This window comes from Kryptolebias marmoratus, linkage group LG23 (genome assembly GCF_001649575.2).
Source record: "Kryptolebias marmoratus isolate JLee-2015 linkage group LG23, ASM164957v2, whole genome shotgun sequence".
NCBI classification, from domain to species: Eukaryota; Metazoa; Chordata; class Actinopteri; order Cyprinodontiformes; family Rivulidae; genus Kryptolebias; species Kryptolebias marmoratus.
Window position 1 is genome coordinate 15476001 of NC_051452.1, and position 23496 is coordinate 15499496.

At 38.1% G+C, this 23496-nt stretch overlaps 2 protein-coding genes across 2 annotated transcripts in view; both read left to right on the plus strand.

The window, feature by feature from the left end:
* Positions 1-6690, plus strand: part of LOC119616750 (cilia- and flagella-associated protein 47-like) — an 18242-nt gene extending 11552 nt beyond the window's left edge. Inside the window, exons 12-18 of the mRNA XM_037973931.1 lie at positions 1646-1798; positions 1893-2022; positions 2105-2201; positions 2977-3193; positions 4606-4850; positions 5024-5154; positions 6239-6690. Of these exons, the coding sequence (XP_037829859.1) occupies positions 1646-1798; positions 1893-2022; positions 2105-2201; positions 2977-3193; positions 4606-4850; positions 5024-5154; positions 6239-6475 (1210 nt within the window). The 3' untranslated portion in view covers positions 6476-6690. The remainder of the gene's footprint in view (positions 1-1645; positions 1799-1892; positions 2023-2104; positions 2202-2976; positions 3194-4605; positions 4851-5023; positions 5155-6238) is intronic.
* A 5061-nt stretch (positions 6691-11751) lies between these two features.
* The window catches only part of LOC119616760 (cilia- and flagella-associated protein 47-like), an 18023-nt gene continuing 6278 nt past the window's right edge, over positions 11752-23496 (plus strand). The window contains exons 1-7 of the mRNA XM_037973987.1: positions 11752-11853; positions 11939-12016; positions 17014-17209; positions 17322-17398; positions 17548-17764; positions 18124-18337; positions 23035-23152. Coding sequence (XP_037829915.1) covers positions 11752-11853; positions 11939-12016; positions 17014-17209; positions 17322-17398; positions 17548-17764; positions 18124-18337; positions 23035-23152 — 1002 coding nt within the window. The remainder of the gene's footprint in view (positions 11854-11938; positions 12017-17013; positions 17210-17321; positions 17399-17547; positions 17765-18123; positions 18338-23034; positions 23153-23496) is intronic.

A 23496-nucleotide genomic window follows, 5' to 3' on the forward strand; every position in this document is an offset into this window, starting at 1 on the left:
TGAAATATGGACACTTGCACGTACAAGATGACTGCAGTTCACAATGACAAAGTCAAGAGCAAGTCACCATGCTGCAGTTCTTGGTTTACAAAACAGGAATATATGTATAAACAATTGTATGGGTGGATTGCAGATGACTGTGAACATTGCGTTTGCAATCGTTCAGTGGCAAAACAGTTTTAGATTCTCTTGAACTGCTACCACAATCGATGGGTGGAAAAAGTCCTGGGCTCACAGCAAATGAGCAGCTCATTGTGCCGAGTCCACAGATACTTTAGTATCTGTGGGTGAGTCCAAATGAATCTGATTCTGAAACAAGAAAATTCTAATCAATCATGACAACTGGTCTCGAGAAAAAACGTATTCCACATTGTAGCTCAAACTGTTCTTATGCAACCACAACAACTGTTATATGGAAAAACGGTTGTAAATCAACTATATGAAGCAATCATTTCAGTATAAATTACTAAATATACTTACGATAATACTTCAAGTCAATTGAAAGTGGTTTTCTATGGTTGAAACTCCCTGTGCATACGCTGTTGTTATGACAACACATGGTGGTAAATGTTTCGTTGAACCGTTTCAACAACAAAAATCACTCTAGAATGCATCAAATTCTCAAGTTTCCGCCCCCTTTATTGGGGAATTTTCAAAAAGGTCAATAATTTTTTTTTACACATATAAGAAAATACACTATTTTTCTTAATATCTATTGAATATGAAGTCCCTGATTAGGTCCAAACTCCGACAATTTAATTTTTAGTGAAGCGTGTTTTTTAACTAATTTGAGAGCTCGAAATAAGACCTTATTTTAAAAATTTGTATTTCATAAAATATCTGTTCCAAAGGCACAGAATGTTCAAAAGCACAAAGAAGAGATGTTTCTTCACAAAACAGTGTTTAAAAAATATTTAAAAAGTATATGTAGTATTTTTTCTATGCATTGAAAAGAGCCATTTTTGGTCTTTTTAACTTGCTGAATTTGAGGCGCATTTGGCCCCAAAACACACAGCTGGATACCATGGCAACCACTTAATATTATGCCAAAATATTTTGGGAAAGATTTACACTAGCCAAGTACTATTCACACACCCAGTTTCATTAAAATTCATGAGATGTCACTTTCCATGTTCTTTGCAATATGACTGATTTTCTCTGTCAGCTGCTCTTAAGGATTTTGCAGCATCTTTTTGTAGCTCCTAATCAGGGTTTATGAGTTTCTCTTCTCTTCTTAGCGTTAGTACTTTGTATGCTGACTGTAGAATGGTCCAGTGTGCCGATAGGAAGGACTGAAATGTTTTAATGTATTTACTATTTTGAAACTACTTTGGACTGCAGGTTTTTAAATACACGTTTAACATAGATTTACAGGCACAACTGAAAAAAAATAATTGAGTCCACGCTGTAGTTCACTAGATATTTTATGAGACTCATAGTATCTTGAGGCCTATGAGTAAGGCCGTCTTTTCACCAGGAAAATAAACAATACATCTGCACTGCTCAGATGTGTAAACTGCTCTAGACTAGAAATGTTAACGTCATGCCCTCTTACTTTACTGGAATTAAACTAAATATTATAAATAATACAAAGAATTCAAAGAGCGACATGCAGTTTCTCATTGTATATTTTCCCAATGTTCAGGACCATCTTTACCGGCGTACCCCGCTATCGCTATGTGGACAAGGACTACGCTTTCACCGAGGAAGAGGAAGAGCAGAGAAGGCGGCATCGCCAGGTTTACATGGACTTCATCAAGCAGCTCAGACAAAGACGGCTTCAGAGGATCAAAGAGAGGTTGGCTTTTGTTTAGATCACGTATGATCCAGGAACAGTTTTATCTCTCATCCTGGTTTAGAATAGTAAACTAAGTTGATTTGTTTTGTTTTAGACAACAAGAAAAGGTGCAAGACGATGTGGATATTGGAATTGTTCCATGTCAAGGTCTTGTTCCACCCACAGTCCACATCAGAGACCTGGAGATCAATAAAAACTCAACTTCCCAAGGAAGCAGCAATCAGGTGAGGTTGAAGGTGGTCCAAAGAAATCATACTTTTTTTGTTCTAAAGGGTTTTTACGTTTACTGTATCTGTTCTGTCTCAGGTTATAGAGGCAATGAAAACAGTTCCCTCCACCAGCCAAGAGGTGGCAGACTGTAACAGGACTCTGACTGCTCTGGAGCTCTACCAAGTCATCATAAGTAGGACTTTATGTTTTAACAACTGTTTTGCTAATCACATATATAAAGTTTTCATTTTATCATCAAAATAAAACAATCAAAAATACAAATTCAAACAATTTCTAATTCAAAATCTCTGTTGAGTAAAAACATTAACAGCATACATTGCTTTCAAGTAATGATTCCCAAACTTTTTATCCTTGGTTCAACTACACAAATATTTCTAAAAATGTAAATTGGGCATAATGACAACACAAATATCCTAAACTCATTACTTTTTTCTATTTATGACTATTATTTTTATCTTTTGTAACAATTAGATTGAAAATATTCTAGTAAGAATTATTTTTTAGTTTTGTTTTGATTTCTGGAGATCATTTTAGGACCCCTAATTTGGTGTTTTCTAACCCACTGTGGGGTCCCGACCCCAACTTTAGGAACCACTACATTAAAACAAGATTCCCACCTCCATGTATTTGGTGGGATTGTAGCTCTTCTGCTCTTCACTCTAAAACTATAAAGTAAAAAAATTAAATCCAAACTAAAGGTTTTCATTGTTTTGTGCTTACTGCTTATAAGAGCTGTATCTACTGATGAAGTAGTTTTTAATCTTTTTACATTTTACAGCCAAACTAGGATTATTACAAGACATAGTTTTTATATTTTATGTTTTATATACTCCTTTGAAAAATCTGACTCACAGATTTAGAGCTCCAAGTGTTTACAAGTTGTACGACATTTATGTTTCAAGACTTGATTTTGCCCAGAAATATGAATCTCACTCTTTCCCAAATAGGTCCTTTGTTCGTGGACTTTGGCAGTGTGTGTGTGCAGTCAGTGTGTGCTCAGACACTGCAGCTCATTAACCGTCTGTCGGTGTACGTCTGGGTGCAGCTGGAGGTGGACTGCCCCGAGCTGCAAGGCTCCTCACCTCTCTCATATGTTCTGCCTCCTCACTCCTCTGCCAGCTTCCCCCTGACATTTGAGAGCAAACAGCTGGGTCCCTTCCGCAGGTTTGGTCAGGAAGTCCACCCTCTTTCAGTGCTAGGGTTTTACATATCAGGATTAAATTTAAAAAAATCATCTTGTCTTTACCATCAACTTGAAGAGATAGGCAAAGTAATTCTGCCTCTTTTTGCTGTTCAAAAGGTACGCCTTAAAATCCAGTTTAAGGACGCTGCCATGTTGTGTTTTTGGAGCCAGAGTCTGCATACTTAAACTGTGGAGCTGAAAGTCTGCCTCCACACACACATTCATAGGGTTTCTTAGGTGTCAAATAATTAATTACAACTAAAATTAATAATAGAATATACCTCAGAAATGTAAGAACTATGTAAATCAACAGAAGTTGACACCTGGAAAAAATATCTGAGTTGTGTTTTTATTTTTTATTCAAACAAATGTCCCATTTGTTTACTTATACTTGAGACTTATACTAAAGCCTGCCTACAGGGGGTGCTTGTGTTGTTTTATCTTCAACTTCAATGTTACTTTCTTGTGTTCTAGTTATTAAAATATGTCAGTGGTCTTTACCAGGTTCTAAAATTATTCAAACATAACTTCAAGTGTATAAAAACACACAACAGATTATTTATAAATGTCATTGTTCCAGAACAGCAAGACTTCTTCAACATCATCCTTTGGACAGATGAGACCAAAATACAGGTGTTTACCCAAAATGCAAAGCACCAAAGAAAAAACAGTATATTAGCACAAACACCTCATACCAGCTGTCTGCACGGTGGTGGAGGACTCATGGTTTGGGCTTGCAGTTATCGAGTCGACCATGAACTCCTCTGTAGACCAGAAGAGTCTAGAGTCAGATGTGAGGCCGTCTGTCTGACAACTGAAGCTTGGACCAAACTGGGTCATGATGCAACAGAACGATGATCCCAAACACAGCAAGCTAATCTACAACAGAATGGCTTAAAAAGAAAAGAATCAAGGTTTTGTAACGGTCCAGTCAAAGTCCAGAACCTCAACCTGATAAAAAGGCTGTGGTAGGACCTTCAGAGAGCTGAGCAGAGACAAATGTCTGCAACCCTCAATGAACTGAAGCAATGAAAAGTGGAGCAAAATTCCTCCACATCCATGTGAGATGCTGATTAACTCCTACTGAGAGTTGTTGCTGCTAAAGGAGGTTGTAGAAGTTAACAAATCATGGACTTGACTCAGTTTTCAGACAGTTTTTCCATTTTGGCTTAATTTTTGTGTAATAAATAATGACATGGTGTAATCTGTTGGGTTTTCTACATTTGAGGTTATTGCTTGAGTAATTTTAGAACCTGAAGACCAGATCTTTTTTTTATGTCCTGATATGGAAACCTTTAAAATTGAAAGGGGGTGGAGTACCTTTTGACCACGACTGTTTATCACAGAAAGAAAAGTCTTTATTTACAATTTAAGCTTTTAGTTTTTCCTCTAGCTCCATGTCTTACCAGGTAAACCAGCAGCACCCTGGTCAGATAATACTCCAGGCACAGGTCACTCCCATGTCCCTGGAGCTGTCCACCAAGCTGCTGGTGCTCCGGCCCACCCCCAACACACTGGCTGCATCAGGATACAGGAGCTCAGTGAGCCTTCGAAACCAGTGCAACTGTGCAGTGGACTTCACCTGGCAACCAGCTGCCACGGAGAGCGACTTCATGTTTTCCATTCGACCAGCCACAGGTGCTACAAATGCAGCTCAGTTTTAGCATTCATGAGTAAACCGGGCTTGGCATTTCTCCCTCTCTGTCGTGTTAGAACCTTATTAGTGTTATTGGTGGTCACATATGTTTATTGAACAGATTTGCATGATTGGATTTGTGCTGATACGGAAAGTTTACACTCCGTTTTTACAGGGACAGTGGAGCCATACTCGGAGCTAGACTGTGAGGTGGTGTGGTTTCCCTCTTTCTCTTCCCCTGCAGAGGGAGACTTTGACCTCTGTGTCCACAAGGTCAACACTCAACGCTTACACTGTGTTGCTAAGGTTTGTCCCTCAAGACAGGAAGCATTCTTTATGTGCTTTGGTCTGATTTCCTGCATTTGAATACATAAAAAACACATCTCTCAGTCCTCTCACGTGTAAACTTTTTTATAGTTTGTAGCTTCTATAAACTTTATGCTACATGAATAATTAATGTTATTGTCAGCAAATACAGCGTTCAAAGTCATTTCCTTGTATAGTTTTAGTCATTTGAGGAGACACACCACAGGCTGCAGCAGTCGTATGTGATCCTGTAAAATTTTAATCTTAGATTGTAATTTGTTTCAAAATTCATCAGAAAATTTGAGCTTGAAGTGTCAGAAATAATCTGTTGAAACTATACACAAAGAAGTTTGATCCATAAATACCATATTACTCTCAGGCTTTCAATCATTTATTTGAATTATTAATTTTCCAGGGTGGAATGACTATACAACATATAGCTTCAATGATTTTTTAAAAACAAGAATTGGGTGCACAAGTTTGAATTTATTGTAGATTTTCTCTAATCCATATGGTCAGAAATGTACATACACAACCCACTAATATTTGGTCACATGTTCCTTACGAAGCTGCACCTTGACCGCAGACTTCAACAAGTTGTATACATCAACAACATTCCGACTTAATTCTGGCTGATATTTGATGACTCGTCTTGGTAGAGTTGGTAGAGTTCATTTTAACTGGTTGGTTTCCTGGCACAGACCTGTTTTTTAAGCATAGTCCACAAGTTTTCAATCTGGGAAGGCCAAGCCAGAAGATTAATGTTAGCTTTGTTATCCAATCAGAAACCAGTTCTGATGTGTGTTTGGGATCACTGTCCTGTTGGAACCCAACTGTGTCCAAGTTTCAACTAGCTAGCTGTTGTGAAGTTGTAATATTTGGAGGTAGTGCTCGTTTCTTCTGTTGAATGCTTTATTTTCATTGTGTCTTTTATTTTTTTTTAATCTTTTTTATTGGCACTTGTTTTTAATAGTTATTTTATTGTTTTTTTGTACAGCGCTTTGTGATAGTTTTGTCTGTTAAAGGCGCCTAATAAATAAACTTTTCTTACTTACTTTCTTTTTCCTCAATGTCTTCCTCTCAGGTTGGACCCACGACTGTCCAGCTGGCAGAGAAACGAATCGTGTTTGAGTCTGTGCCTCTCAACATAACTTCAACCAGGACAGCTGTTTTACACAACACTGGAGAGAATCATGCCTATTATCAGGTCTTCACTCAAAGACGCACAAACACAGTCTCTAATTTTTATGGTAGTTTTATTTTGATAAAAAGAGAGAGAATATCACATAAAATCCAGAATAAACACATTACTTCAGAGTAAGAAAATAATTTGCAAATCACGAAGTGAAAAAAGTATTTGAACCCCACAACCCAGCTGGAATTCTGACTCCCACAGATTGGATATGTTCCTGCGTAGCACACAGATTACAATCAAGCAATCAGTCAATCAAATAATTAGTAAATTTCAGACACTCCTGATCTCAAAGCCCATCTGTCCACAGCTTGTTAAGGATAGTATCTCACAGGGCTGTGACTGTTGGGAGACTAGTTGGCAACTCAGAATTGTGAGAAAATAAGTACATTTTCTATTTTAGTCTTACTGAATTCTGCGTGCTTGGGACCAACTGACCAGTGAGTCTTGTAGCCACGTTTAGAGTCTCCAGTTTTCGAAAATCAGCTTGGGGAACTGCATTCTTGTCCATGCACAATGTTTGGTTATCCACTTTCATTCATACCATACCTGCCTTGGCATCTGCCCTCACGTTTATGCTTTAATCTCCAGGAGTACACTTTAGAAATGAAGATGGGCAGCTTTGGACCAGAGTTACAATAACTATAATTCATCATCACCATGACTTTTATTTTCCTTGAATGTTTTTTGTCAGAGGAGAGTATATATATATATATATATATATAGAGAGAGAGAGTATCCTGTGGCGATACTAAAATACAACTGTCGTGCTCTTGAGACGGGTTGGAGACACACACAACAATTATTTTGAGAGAAAAGTTGTTGAACAAATTCTTTGAAGATGTTCAAACTCGAGCGACAGGACTGCGTGCCTCTTTGACTCAAGCAGGGAAACTGAGAAGTGTCGAGACATACTCACTTATGAGTGCTGTTTACCAACTAGTTGCAGCCCAGTGACAGATGGACCACAGTCACCAAGACCACCTCTGGTAACACACTACACTGTAATGGATTTAAATCTTACAGAGAAGATGAAGACACAAGAAGACACACGTCTGCACCTGTCTTAACATCGTGTGTCAGTCAACATCTAAGTGATTAAGAGAAAGCTTGAAAAAAGTACTGTGGTCAGATGAGACCAAAATTGACCTCTTTGGCATTAAATTAACCTAGTGTGCTGGGAAGAAGAGAAATGCTTTATATGCTTAATATTAACATGAAGTCAAACACAGCAGTGGACACAAAATACTCTGGGGTCGTTTTCTACTTATGGTACAGGATGTCTTTACTGTGTTTTAGATACATTTAGTTTAGTTTTTTTTTCTAGTTGGGACTGCATTTTGAAAATGCAGTACCTATTGCTCTACACCCAATAAGGAGGACTCTTTATTTATTATTCTTCCGTTACCCTCAATGCAGCTCGCATGGGACGACGTGCCCACACAAAAGTTATATCAAAATGACCGGCGCGATCTGATAATGCAGGCCATTACTGGTCTTGACATTTCGAGTTCATATGCCGACATAAATTGCAAAAAACCATGCATTCTGGACGCCAAAAAATACTGAGCTGAAGGCTCATGCTCTGAGTGACGTCACCTAGAGTGATAGAGTAAAGCCCTCACAACAAAACAATTTCTGTTTGGAAACTAACTCGTCGTGCACCCGCATACTTCGCCATACATACATACATAATATATCAAAACGTAGGTATTTTTGTCGTCTTTCAAGCCATGTCAATGTTATTTTTTTAAGATTTAAAGTTTATTCGTAGCGACCCTCAGAAGTCAGACTGACTGCTCGAAAAGTTGGATTTGTCTGCTTCATGTCTTTGTGAAGAAACGCTTTTTATAAGCACAGATTTGGGTCAAATGCACCTAAATTTCATATCAAAACGTTCGTATTTTTCTCCTCTTTCTGGTAGTACCAATGTTTTCCCTGTAAAGCTTATAGTTCGGGCGCTACGCGGCGCAGAATGGTACATCACCTTGCCAAAATTGAGTTGCTTCCGCTATGAAGCTTCATAAAGAAACCCTCATAAAATGCTAAGTCACTATCCTACAGACACGAAACACATATCAAAACGAAGGTCTTTCTCCGATCTTCCCGAAAATGTCCGTGTTTTCCCTGTTTATTCGCAACGAGCCGACGAATGCTACGTGATTGTGGCGAAATGAGGTTTAGGCTTGTGTCTTTGGAACCAAACGCTCATAAAACGCAGAAGATTTATCCTACAGACACCACACACCTATCAAAATGAAGCTCTTTCTCTGCTCTTTTAGAAAATGCCCGTGTTGTCCCTGTACGGCTTATAGCTTATTCACAACGAGCCGCAGAATATACGTGATCACACCAACAGATCGCTCATTTCCGCGTTCTCTCTTTGCAAAAAGCGCTCATAAAACGATAACACTTTATCCTACAGACACGAAAGACATATCAAAACGAAGGCCTTTCCTTCCTCAACACAATATCTGGGTTTCCCAGTACGAGTTATTTTTTTGTCACATGGAGCCCCTAAAGTTAAGTATCACGATCAACACATAACATAGAACACCATGTCCCATAATTCTTAGCAACTCACAGTGTTCCGTATCCACTGCTCCGACAAACAGCTCAAATTCCAGGTATGTCCACTAGTGTTATCCTCACCACTGATAAAATGTCCTTCGGCCAACAAAACGGACTTTTAGCATTCACCACAGTAAAAAAACTAGCTTCATTTCAACGTTAAAAAAATATGCTTCTTCTTCTCCTTCGATTTAATCGACATTGGAAACGACATTGGGGTGCATTACCGCCACCTACTGGAATGGAGTGCGGATCAGAATGCTGGCATTAAAAACAAAAAAACCCGTTCAGTTCATGTGAACATTTAAGGACAGCCACTTTATTTGTTTCAATCTTCAAACACTAATGACAACAATTACACAGACAGATCCCGACTTTCAAAAACTAATTAAAAGAACTCACCCTATACAAAAAAAAATCATGTCAATTTCAACAGATGAAATGGCTTAAGGTATAAGTATCTGCCCTGAATCCAGAAGGTTGGTGGTGCAATCCCTAACTGATCCCTGCCACCAAAAGTTTTTTTCTTGTTTTCTAACAAAAACCCAATCTTTATTTGTTTAGATCTTCAAACACTAATAAAAACAATAACACGAATAAACCACAAACTTTTTTTAGTTTAAATCTTCAGAACCTGATTAAAAACATCTCACCCTATACAAAATAAATTTCAACACACACTACGAAGCAGTTTAGCAGAAGGTTAGTGACTTCATTTACAGGGTGGTGGACATTTGCAGGTTGAGGCAAGTCAGTCATCAGGGGAGTCACTTTCTACATTGCTTGGAGGCAGACAGGCAGCAGCACAGCTCTGGTCAGTGGCTCTCCTTCTGGTTCTCCAGGCAGTCAGGAGAAGATCGTCCGGGTCAACTTGACATGATGGTACACACAGTACAACAAACAGGTCACTAAAGCTCAGGCAAGACTCAACCACTCAACTCTGTCATTTCTCACTACATACAGCTGAAACTTGGTGTCGCAGTAGCTGACAACGACCCCATCACATACTGAATACTGAAACACAACAACAAAATGGCCGCCAAACCCAACAAGGTCAACATATTCATGTAAACTTGTGCATGCTCTAACTTCGCACCCGTGTGACGTACGAAGGTGAAACTTCACAACTGGACTACCAATAGGTTTGATTGCCCTTTCACATCAAAGTCACAAGGTCAGAGGTCAACCTCACAAAACCCCTAAGCTCCAGGTCAGAAACTCTGCACAATAGGACGTTCAAACTTCACGGCTGTACTCCTTGTGTGTCCACCATCAGCGTTTCATAACTCCTGTCTACAACGGATCAGCTTTTGCAACGACAGTCAGTCGGGACGAACATGCACACATGCAGTCCCGTTTCTTCAGAAACTTTCTAGTTAGCCTTTTGGCACCTTTAGTTGGCCTTTTATTGAAATGTTTTAACTCTTAGTTAGCCTTCTGGTACTATTGGTTTAGTTTAGGTTAGTCTATCTTAGCTTGTGTCATTTTTGATCTGTTCAGCTGAGGTTTTTAAATTGTAATTTAGTTTATGTTAGCTTATTATCAATTTATTATATCTTAGTTTGGTTATCCTCAGTTTATTTTTAGTATAACTTATTAAGACTTATTTTAGATAAGTTCAGTTTAGCTTTTTATATACTAGTTTCCTAGCTTGGGTTTTCATCTGTTTATTTTACTTTTGCTATTATTGTGTGTGTTTTCATGTTACTTTTGCTCTGTATTTTTGTGTTTTCATGTTGTAAAGCACTTTGAACTGCCTTGTTGCTGAAAAGTGCTATATAAATAAATTTGATTTTGACTTTTGACTTTACTGAATTGAGGAACCAATGGACTGGGCAACAAAGAAGTGGCCAAAGAAAAATCACATTTACTTCATGGAGTGGCTTCGCTAGTCTCCAGTCCTCAATCCTCAATCCTGCGGATTAAGTTTCCAAACAGCAGCCAAGAAAGCTGAACGATTTTTAGTTTCTGTAAAAAGAAGTGGGCCAAAATCCCTTTAAGATGTGTGCAAACCTTGTGACCAACTACATGAAACATTTGACAGCTGTGCTGCCAACAAAGTTTTCTTCACAAACTACTAAGTCATATTTCACAAGTGAACAAATCTGTTGGAGATCAAATAATTATTTACCTCATTGTGATACCAAGTTTTGAATGTAACTCACAAGCAGAGCAGAATATTGAAAAATAAATCCCATCACTTTCTTAAACAAAACATTAACAGACCTAGAGCTCAGACTCAGTCTAGTGAAACTGCTGTCAGCATTTCCCTTTCTTACACAGGGGATTATTCAGCTATAATGGTGATTGACTCTGTGTCAGGGTTTTGATTTATTTACCCTGCTGTAAATGAATCACACCGGACAGCAGTATTTGTCTTTATGAAGGCCTTCGCAAAGAGGAGAAATTCCACAACAGCTCCGAGCAGCGTGCTGTCCAGGAAGTTCTGCCCTTCCACTTGGGCTTTCTCTTTTATTAAAAGAAGAAGAAAAAGGGGTTGATCTGAGCCAGCCAAAGCCGGTCCAGATCATAGCAAAAACACATAACACATCTCTGGGAGAGCCAGATGGTGTGGCGCCCGCCGTCTGACCTTCGCGTCTTACGTAGGCAGTTTTACACATGAGCACAAAGGCTGATAACATAAAAACCCTAACACTCTGTATTTTTTTTTTCATGTTGTAAAGCACTTTGAATAGCCTTGTTGCTGAAGAGTGCTATATAAATAAATTTGACTTGACTTGACGTGATACTCACCATTAATGTCTGATTAACAAAAAATGAGTGCATGTCTCTGTTTGAGGCAGGTTCTAGACGTGTACCCCGTGCCAGGTATGATGGTGAGTCCATGTGAAGGCGTGGTACCGAGCAGGGGACTGGCGCCAATTAACATCCACTTCAACCCAGACTGTGTCCTCAGATTTGATGCCAAAATTGAGGTGAACAAGGATGAAAGAAAAGAGTTTACTTTAAAGTTTGCATGAAAATATTCCTTTTGTATGTGAAAAATCCTGTGTATTACAGATTGCCTTGAGGAACATGAAGTCCATCGAGCTCAGAGTGGCTGGATCAGTGGAGCCTCCTAACGTAGACATCAGTGTGGTGAGGATCTGTGCTCTGTTCGTACAGACTTTGAGTTACTCAAGGAGTGACGTAAGGCAACAATTAGCATGTAAAGAAAAAAAGGCTTTCATAAAAAGAGAATTGTGCTACAGTTTGTTAACATAAAACTAATAATTAATTCATATTGTACATAGATATAGATATAAAACTTTAAGATCTCAAATCATTTTCAGTAGTAAATATTCAATCTCCAGCAAACAAGAGACAAAGCTGCAAGTTTAAATTGTACAAATGTTGTTAGACTTTTACTTTTAACAGTACGCACAACCTAAGATTAGTAAAATTTATGTTTTTCTTATTTATGCACTGTCGTGGAAGAAAATAAAATTCCAGGCACTGTTAGATGAAATCGCTCAACCAGAATTATTTCTGTATGGTGCACGACATACAGAGAGCCCAGAGAGCCTTAAAGACAATTAACAATTAACATCAGACTCCCAGCTCCAAAGAGAAGCTTCAAATCAAAGCCCCCCCCAACTCAACACAGGAGCTTATATGAAAGAAATTGGAATATTGGAAGCAAGAAGGAGGGTCTAGGGAGGAGTGAGTCAGTCTGGTTCCTATGAAGAGAAAGTAAACATCAATCCTGTAAACAAGGTCATTCTGTGAGAACCCGTGGAACTTGGTATTCAGTCATAACATAGTCATAACTTATTAACAACAGGTGTTACCTTATAATAAACTCCGCAATTACAGCACTTTGGAAAATATAAATAGTTCAGTTAAAGAAGGATCATGTTCACATGTAGGGAGAGCAGCTTTTCTGTTGGTGCACAAAGGGGGGCTCTGAGGAAAAAAGGGTAGGAACCACTGGGCTACAATACCATCAGCAAGAAGCTTGGTGACAAAGTGGCAACAGCTGGTGTGAAAATATGTAAATGGAAGAAAATGACCATCAGTCTGGAGCTCTAAGCCAGATCTTGGGATGGGGATGATGACGAGTAAGATGAGAGATCAGCTTGCAAATACACAGGAGGAGCTTGTTAATGATCTGAAAGTCACCAAGAACACCACTGATACCACACTATGTTGTAATGAGCTGTAAGTCTCCTTGCTGAAGAAGGCCCAGGTTCAGGGTCGTCAACATCGTTTGCCAGTGAACATCTGGCTGATTCTGAGAAAGTTTAAAAGAAAATGCATAGGTCAGATGAGACCAAAATCCAGCTCTTTGACATCATCTTGGAGGAAGAGAAATGCTGGGACTGTTTTCTTTTAAAGGGACAGAACAGCTTCACTACATCAAGGAGCAGATAAATGGGACTATCTACCTTCATCCTTCTGCCAGAAAGGTGAAGATAGGTTGTAGATGCATGATGATGACCCAAGTCATATCACCAAGGCAACAAAGGAGTGAAGTGAAGTGAAATTTATTTATATAGCACTTTTCAGCACAAGGCGACTCAAAGTGCTTTACAATACAAGAACAAAATTACAGACAAAATACAAGAGAGAAAACTAAACTAAACAACAAAACATGATATTACTAAACTAAGGCACGAAGAATCTAGCTAACAATGCCAAGGCCCGCTAAAACAGCCAACATAAAAAATGCTAAGTTAATTGAATTGATAGAAGTAAAAACATCGATGTGGTATAATGCTAAGAGGTACCAAAAAAAGGCCCGCTAACAGCCAATTATATATAATATGATAACTAATTGTACAGTAACTAAGCTAAGTGTACAGGAAGGCTAAATAAGCTAAAACATGACAATGCTAAAACTAACAGTACCGAACTAATAAATACTGACTAAGATAATGAAAGAGGGAAGGAGGGGGAGGGGGGAAAAAAAAGTTACATAGCAGAGAGAGTAAATGGAGTAAATGTATGTGTGTGTGTGTGTGTGCGTGTGTGTGTTTCCAGACGGTAGAGGGCAGTATAATGCATTTGTGTGTGCTTGCAGAAAAGTCCATGAATCTTGTTCACAGATGTTCACAGAGCCTTTGTTGACATAAATTCCAGGGAGAATTGATAAGAAGCCAAATGTAGATAATAACAGAGTTGTTTTGGAACAGGCTGACTTTGTTTTGAGTCTGCCTTGAAGTCTTTGCTGGTACATTCTTGAATCCGAATAGCCGAATTTCAGGTCCAATCTGTTGTTCCGAAACGAGCAGCTTCTCCAAGATTGGAACCTTTTCCATATTCTGAGTCCAGAAATGGCATTTAGTCTAGAGGCCATTGTCTTTGATGATGGAATATCAGCCAGTTCGGAGTAGTTTGCAATTTCGCTCCTGTTTACAGTCTGAGTGCTGGTCGATCCGTGAACCCATCAACGAACTTGACGATAATTCAGGTAACTGCCTGGTCCAAAGAGCAGAAATCCTGTTATCAAATACCCAAATATGTTAGGAAGCTCCACGTCGGTAGGTACACAGTCTTCCACTCCTGCCAGGAATCCACTGTATACCCAGCGAGACATATCCCGAGACTGGACTCTCCTTCATCCAGTCAAGAAAATTTGATCAATTGCGTTGAGAGACCAGCTGATCAGATCCATATTCCTTAAATTTTTGGAAAATATGTAAAAAGAGGCTCCGAAAAAGAAAGCAGGGTGGGGGGGGGCACAAAGAGACAGAGAGAAGAAAGAATACGTCTGCCTTCCACCAGGTGACCAAGTGACTAAAGAAGAAACACATTAGGATCATGGAGTGACGGAGCCCGTTTTCAGACCTCAGTCCTGTAGAAAATCTGTAGAGGGAACTGAAGATTCATGTTACCAAGTGGTAGCCAAGAAAGAGGAGTGGGCAAAAATTCCCCCTTATATGTTTGCAAACCTGGTGTCCAACTACAAGAAAATTCTTATTGCAGGAGATCGTTATTTCTCCACTGTAACAGATCCATTAGTGTTAGAATGAGATAAAAAGAAGTTTTTCGATTGTTCAGAGTTTTTAAAGATTTCTTCGCTAGTAATTGCTGCAGTACATGCAAACATCCTTGTCTTGTTTCTCACAGCTGGTGCTGTGATTCACCATAAAGATCCACTTTTTTATCTGCCTCATTTCAGTGCATCAGCATTCATGCAGTGTTTTGCGTTTAATATTTATGGGCATTTTGAGGGCGATGAAGGTGGCTGATCTGCATACAGATATTCTCAGGTGGACTGTGAGCTAAACGGAAGTATGATTTTATGTCCTTTTTTGGGCACAAATAAGTTTAAGACTTATTTATTGAAATATTCATCAATTTTCTCTTCATGATTTCACTGACTTGGACTTACTGAAAATAAGGGGGTTGTATTTTCAGATCATTTTTCTACATTTACTTACACTAATTATTGTTTCAGTCTCATTTTCAGTTCAGTGGAGTCCATACTGGTTCTCAACAAGTTATTCCATTCACTCTTACAAATCGCTCGCCAGCTACAGCCCGGGTTACTTTCGATCTGTCAGAATACGAAGACTTCTTCGTGGAGCTTTCTCAACCCTGCACAAGTATGTAAACACTGTAGCTTCTGGTTTGATAAATCTCGCTATTTGTTTTTATGCTCAAGAGGTTCTGTAAGTGTTCTCTAAATAAATAAAAGCATAAGATTGAATGTTCATTTGTCTGGTGGTAAATGGTAGGATTTGAAAGAACGTGTGAAACAAAGCAGCATGTTGTAAATAGAACCTGGGTTGTGAGGAGTTTTCTGTGCTTTTTCAGAAGCAGAAAAGGAACCAAGTCTGAGTGTTGTAGAGCTCCACAATGGTCAGACAGAGAAATGCTTCCTTGTCTTTTCCCCCACACAGGCAAGATTTGGTCAAAAATGTTCAATAATTTGTCACTAAGATTCTGTAGTCCAAGCTCAAACACTTATTTAAATGATTATTCCAGCCATTTTGAATTGAGATTTTGTGTAAAAGTGAAGAAATAACGTCTAACTTGATGAAGATAGCTTTTTGAATTACCTTAATCAGGTTGCAATTCTCCACAGGAAAAACAGAATATGTGTATGTCCAGTCTGAATAAAAACCTTGATTTTTCCCCTCAACATTTCCCTTAAAGTATCAGCCTTGCTGATTTTCTTCACTCGGGTTTTGTTTTCCCAAGCTTCTGCAGGATGACTTCTCTCTGCAGGTGGAGAAAGTAATCCACAGGGGAAGTGTCTGAAAATCACTGTAATGTCTGAAAAAAACTGCACCACCTGAAATAAATGATCATAAATGAAACTCAACAGGTGATCTGGGTTCAGATAAGACTTCCTTTTCTGACTCTATCATAGACTTTTACATTGCTGTCAGTTTCACGTTACATGGTTATAAACGGATTTTGTTGTCTTATAACAACCTCAGTCTTCAAAAGATCATAGCATTTCTTGCAAACACTGTTATTTAAAGATTTACATTTCATTCAGTTTCATATTACATGGTTATTTCAGCAAAAAAATCCCCACAAAATTCCAGCTGGCTTTGACCCCTGGCAGCCCTGGAAGTGCTACAGCTTCATATTGTGGCTGTTTGCACTTGCAAATAGCCGCTGAATTTTATGTCATTAACTATATTGTGAAACTGACAACAATGCAAAGATTTATAAAATAGTGTTTTATGAAATTTTTGAGATAGCAGTTGATTTAAGACAGCAGCAATCCACTTTTAGCTCTGCTGGGTTCTGACTAGCATGGAGCTCATCGATTCTGTCAGAAATAAACTCGACTGTATTTCTCCAAACTTAGAGTAATCAAAACGCTATCCACAACAGGTAAGATATTAATTTTTCACAACTTTTACACAGAAACCTATTTCAAAATGGCTGTAATTTCTTTTTAATATCAACTTTTTGCTAACAGTAACATTGTTTAGATTTTTGTATTTCCTCACATGGTCTTACTAAAATATATAGAGTTTAAAAAGTGTGACTACAGTATATTAATAGTTTTAAACTTAAGAAAATAGAATGAAAAAATAAAAAATAGCTTAAAAATATGGGTTTATTTGCAGCTAAAATATGATGCTTTGTTATGTTATTTTGGCACATGTAAAGAAAATGTCTCCCTGCAGGTGGCCAGCCATGACTTTTACCTGCCACTGATGATCAATGGTGTGAAATGGCCCACTGATTCTTTATCGCCTTTTTCCTCTCTATCGTCCTCATCCACGTCTCCCTCACTGACAGCTGACAGCAGGAATCACATCAAAGCTTATCCTTACTCTGTCACTATGGCAACACAGCAGCCACTGTGGATACAAGCCACAGGTGGAGTCATTCAGGTTTATTTGTGTCAATGAGTGAAAACTGATCAAACTTTAAACTACTCTCAATGCAGTTATTCCATTTAATGCTTAGTTTTCCCTCATTGTGTGTTCAGCTCTGTATGCCCCACTGGAAATGTCCCCTACAAGCCTACAATTTAATGTGGAGCAACAGTTCAACACTTACTCAAAGGTACTTATCAACAGTTTTACTTGCAACCTGATTTTCCATCTTTTTGCTATAATTTACCTTTGAACACCTTATATAATCAAAATATTGATAGAATCTTCCATTTTCTTTCTTTCTTTTATTTGTCGTGTTCCTTCTCTCTCCTCTGGCAGAACGTTGAGCTGAAAGCAGTGTGTGAAGAGAGTGTTTGCTGGCGTGCTGTCAAAGGACAGTGTGTATACTGGTGGTTTGACTGTAGTGTGATGTCAGTCCTAACTCAAGGCACAAAGGAACAGCAATTGTGTGAGGTGTCTCCATCATCTGGCAGTCTCAAACCTGGTCAGACTGTGCGTTTAGTAGTTACCATCAACCCAGAAGTGGTCAGAATGGGTGAGAAATAACTAGAATCTAAATCTAAGAACAGATCATTTTCAATAAAAGAATAAGTAACAATACATAATACAGCTCAGTAATTACGGAGTAACTTACAGAGTAATTACAGAGTACTTACAGGATGACATATTGGATAATTACAGTGTAAATATGAGGTATTTATGGGGTAACATACAAGGTAAATACAGGGTACTTACAAAGTAGCATATGGGGTAACATCACCCCCACAAGTACCCTAAATGTTACCCTGCAAGTACTCTGTATGTTACCTTGTAAGTACCCTGTGTGTTACCCCATAAGTACCCTGTATGTTAGTAATTACTTTTTTTTGATTATCTGATTTTTTTTCGTCCCAGGAGAAAAAGTGACCAAACTCTCTGTCCCACTGTGTTTGGGAGTGAACGGAGAAGAAAGAAACAAAGGACATCCGCCCTATAGAGAGCTGTCAGTTACCATTACCTTCCAGCTTCCGAGTATCACCTTCCACCCCCTTCAAATCCTTTTCACCCCAGTACCTTTGGCAAGAAGCATAGAAACCACACTCATCTTACTGGCTGAGGGGTATCAAAGGTTGGTTCACACATATAGTGGTGTGAAAAAGTGATTTCCTCCTTTCTGATTTCTTATTGTTTTGCATGTTTGTCACACTTAAATGTTTCAGATCATCAAACAAACTTAACTATTAGACAAAGATAACACAAGTAAACACAAAATGCAGTTTCTAAATGAAGGCCTTTATTATAAGGGGGGAAAGAATCCAAACCTAGACAGCCCTGTGGCCACCCTTAGCAGCAATGACTGCAATCAAGCATTTGCAAGAACTGGCAATGAGTCTTTAACAGCACTGTGGAGGAATTTTGACCCACTCATCTTTGCAGAATTGTTCTAATTCAGCCACATTGGAGGATTTCTGAGTATAATGCGACTTTTTAAGGTCATGCCACAGCATCTCAATCGGATTAAGGTCAGGACTTTGACTAGGCCACTCCAAAGTCTTCATTTTGTTTTTCTTAAGCCATTCAGAGATGGACTTGCTGGAGTGTTTTGGATCATTGTCCTGCTGCAGAACCCAAGTGCACTTCAGCTTGAGGTCACGAACAGATGGCCAGACAATCTCCTTTGGGATTTTTTTGGTAGACAGCAGAATTCATGGTTCCATTTACTACAGCAAGTCTTCCAGATCCTGACCAGCTCCAGACCATCAAATTATTACCACCATGTTTTACTGTTGGTATGATGTTCCTTTTCTGAAATGCTGTGTTACTTTTCTCGCCAGATATAATGGAACGTACACAGTGTTTCCCCTAGGGAACTGGTTTTGGTGGGGGACAGAAAAAATGTAAAAACAACACATGGAAATAAAAAGACTTGTGGGGAAAAAAGAATAAATAAATAAATAAAAGAGACAAAAGTACATGTATAAGGAAAAGGAAAGCCAAAGAATATATTTTTAAAAACAGTACAATTTAAATTATGTGATTTAAAATATAGTTTGTTGGAACTAAACTGAAAAAATAAATAAGAATGTCAATTAAATTATAAAAGATGGGGTAAAGTTCTCCTTTTTAAATTAATTGGTGCATTTTAGGCATATTAATTTATTTATTTGACCTTTTATTTATTTCTTGAGCTTTTTATCTTTAATTCTGTCAGTTTTGGTCCTCTATAGTCATGAAGCTCTTGGGCTCCTTTGTGTTCTTGGACATTCAGGTGAACCAGGAGTGGGAGAGCTCCTCCTGCTACTCCTCACAGCAGAGAAAGTGCTGCCATCAGAACCACTTTCAGCACGTTTAAAAAACAGAGATATTCTTGCTTGCTTTGCAAGTTTTTGCTACATATTGGTTTTTTGCGCTTTCTGTCTGCTGGCGGAAGCATTTCTTCACCTGTGTGAGGGCATACCACGTGACTCTGGGTGTGTCAGCATCAGAGACACTGAATATGAACCATATTTTGGTCTGTTTTTTGTTTTTTTTTTGTTTTTTTTCCAAGTTTGGTGCTTTATATTATGGAGGAGCAAACACAGAAATAGCTCTCGATGTGATCTGGCATTATTCAAATTGAAATGACTACACGCTGTGGAACTCTTGGTAGGGCGGGTGCTCTCATTGGCGGGGGGGGGTGTCCTCCCTGGATAATGGTAGGGGGAACGCTGATACATCTTCCAAAATGTTAAACTTTTGTCTTATTAGTCCACAGAGTAATTCCCAAAAGTAGTGGGGGATCATCAAGATGTTGACAAAGCTGAGACAAGCTTTTATGTTCTTTTTGCTCACCAGTGATTTTGATCTCGGAACTCTGCCATGAAGGCCATTTTGCTTTTCGTCTCTCTCTTATGGTGGAGTCATGAACACTGACCTCAACTGAGGCAAGTGAGGCCTGCAGTTCTTGGATGTTGTGGGGTCTTTTGTGACCTCGTGGATGAGTCGTCACTGCGCTCTTGGGGTAATTTTGGTCAACTGGCCACTCCTGGGAAGGTTCACCACTGTTCCATGTTTTCGCCATTTGTGGATAATGGGGTTTGCTGGAGTCCCAAAGCTTTAGAAAGGGCTTTATAGCCTTTTCCAGAATGATAGATCTCAATGACTGTTAATAACTTGTTCCTGAATTTCTCTGGGTTGCAACATGATGTCTAACCTTTGAGGATCTTTTAGTCTACTTCACTTTGTCAGGCAGGTTTTATTTAAGTGATTTCTTGATTGAGAACAGGTGTGGCAGTCATCAGGCCTGGGTGTGGCTAGAAAATTTGAACTCGGCTTTCCAAAGATGTGATAAACCACAGTTAATTTATATTTTAACAAGAGGGGGCAATCACTTTATCCACACAGGGCCATGTAGGTTTGGATTTTTTTCCGTTTAATAATAAAGACCTTAATTTTAAAACTTGCATTTTATGTTTACTTGTGTTATCTTTGTCTAAGATTTGAACTTGTTTGATGATCTGAAAAGTTCAAGTGTGACAAACATGCAAAATGATAAGAAATCAGGAATGGAGATGGGGTAGGGCATTTGTTACACCACTGTACACATACATTATTAACTGAGTCCAAGACCTGATTTGGTAAGGGTTTCATTTAATAAATGAGTGACCTTTGATTGTTTTTGGATTAGGACAGACAAAAAATATGTAATATGTAACAGAACTTATAAAAAACAGTATACAGTAAATTCACTACATGTATATAATAATATAAATATTCAGAATAAATTGCAAAAAAAAAAGATTGTTTTAGGTTTAAATAATGGAGTCAGATAGATGTTACTGTAGTAGTCTTGATCTGTGGCTGCAGTCAGACAGAGCTGGCTTTAGGGATGAAACAGGACTTTTACCTGCTAGACTTATATGGCTGTTGCCGACACTGAACACCTCGAGAGAGACACTGCAATTCACAGTTGCAGGGTTTCTTGCTTCCTTTGTTTTTCTGATCACACTTGTAGCTGTCAGCTTGTTTGTAGGCTGAGCAATAACAATGATAGATTTTTATTGTAATTATTTTTTTTCTAGCTTCAGGCAATTTACCATCTGTCTTGGGCCTCCTGAGCTAAATAAAAGCTCCACACATAAAACAACAATATCATTCATTTCAAAAGGTTTTTTAATATCAGTCAAGCCAAGACATTATCTGGCAAGTCTGCAGTCATGTTGATTTTTTTACATCCAACAATCTAACAATCCTTGTTGGTTTACATTGGCTATGCTTTTACACTTCTTACAGCTAATTCTAGCTGACATTCTCATGGCTGAACTGAGGAAAAAGTGTACAAATTTAAAATTAAAGAACTTTATTATCGCAACACCCTATAATGGACACAACTTCTACCTTTTATTATCTCCCTAACATCAGTACAGTGTAAAGCCACCTTTTGCAGCAGGGAGTCTCTTCAGGTCTGTTGCTACGATCTTGGTCCATCTAACCATTGGAGTTTTATCAGTTCTTCATGGTCAAACTGATGCAGCTCCTCCACGTTGGATGGGTGCTGCTTGTGTCCAACAAGCTTTAAATTAAACCAAAGATTCTCAGTTGGACTGAGGTCTGAACCTTGACTGAACCATTACAGGACATTTACTCGTTTCTCCTTAAACCAGTGGAGTGTTGCTTCAGCTGTGTGTTCAGGGTCATTTTCCTGCTGGAAGGTAGACTTCTGTCCTAGTGTCAGACCTCTGGAACATTCCAACATGGTTCTCTCACCTTTTTTTGTATTTCCCACAATCTATTTTTGCTTTAACTCTGCCAGTTTCCCTAAATTGTAATGCTGCCACCACAATTCTTTACTGTGGGGATGTTGTTCTCAGCATCAGGAGATGTGGTAGATTTGCCTAAATGTTAAATTTTAGTCTCATTTGACAACAGCACCTCCTTTCATGTGTTTGGGGAGTCTCTAGTATGACTTTTTGGTAAATTTCACTGGTTTCGTTGTTTGTTTTGCTATAAAACAATGGCTTATTCTTGGCCTTTTCTGCCATGTACATTAGAGCTAGGGTATATTCAGAAGGCTAAGGACTGAAATGTCTTCTTAGAAAAAGCTTCAGGACATTAATGTTCATGATGCTTTTTGCCACAATGTGTCTTAAGGTAACATATAGTCAGGCCTAGGAGTTGTTTAACTAGTTTGTGTCTTATCTTACATTTAGAACAGTAAGGCTAAATACATTCTGGGGTTACACAGATGATTACTATAAGGCCAGTAGACAATTTTAATAATAGTATTTTTATTATTTTTTAAAAATGTGCTGCTGAAACTTTTATATTCAGCAAGCCTGACTACATTTTCAGCTTTTTTAACCAGAAGTGATGTCAGCATTTCATCACTTTTCTTTGACACAAAGTTGTAATGCTGTTTTGTTTTGTTTGTTTTTTGATACAATAAGGTTCAGTTTGTTTATTTTTATTAAAATGTCCAAATGCAATTTGTTACAAAAGTGAAGATAAAGTTAAAATATTAGATTCCAAATATTAGAAAAAATAAACAATATACCTCAGTGAATCAGTTAATTATGAACCTGTTTTGAAAGGCTTATTAAAATGAAAACTAAGTTAGAAAATATCCTCAACTTCATTTTTCCTGATCTCTTTAAATTAAAAAACTACAATGCATTTATCTAAACAATTACTTTGGGTATGTTTCATATTGTTTGAAGGTTTTAATGAATCTGCTGTTACTGAAGACATGGTAGCTTTTCTAGATTTTTCTCTTCCAACTTATTCAGAGATCAAGTTTTCTGCATGATTGTGTGAATTGTTCCACTGTCTGCCTGTTTTCACTCATAGTGGAACAAGAATATCAGCTGAAGTCGATGAGGTGGAAATGAAGGATGAGACAAAGATACAGCCTGTCTCTGTCATCTTTCCTGAGGGAAACACTATTCATGCCCAGCACCACAACCAGGTAACTTCTGTAGTCAGGCTACATAACCCCACAACTAAATGATAACTATTAGACGAATTACATGTCAAAAGATTTGCTCTGTCAAAAAAAAAATTTTGGTTAATATTACAGGCTCAAAAAGTGGATTTCTGATATGATTTTTGTTTTTGTTTTGTATTTTTTTAACAATCTGTTTCTTGAACTTTGAACATTTTAAATCAACATTGTACAACAAACACCTACCCTTAACAAGGAATAAAAAAAACTAACTAAATAAAAATATATACAAGAAATAAAAGATCTTTAAATACATATTCAATTTTGTACACATAATATATATATATATATATATATATATATATATA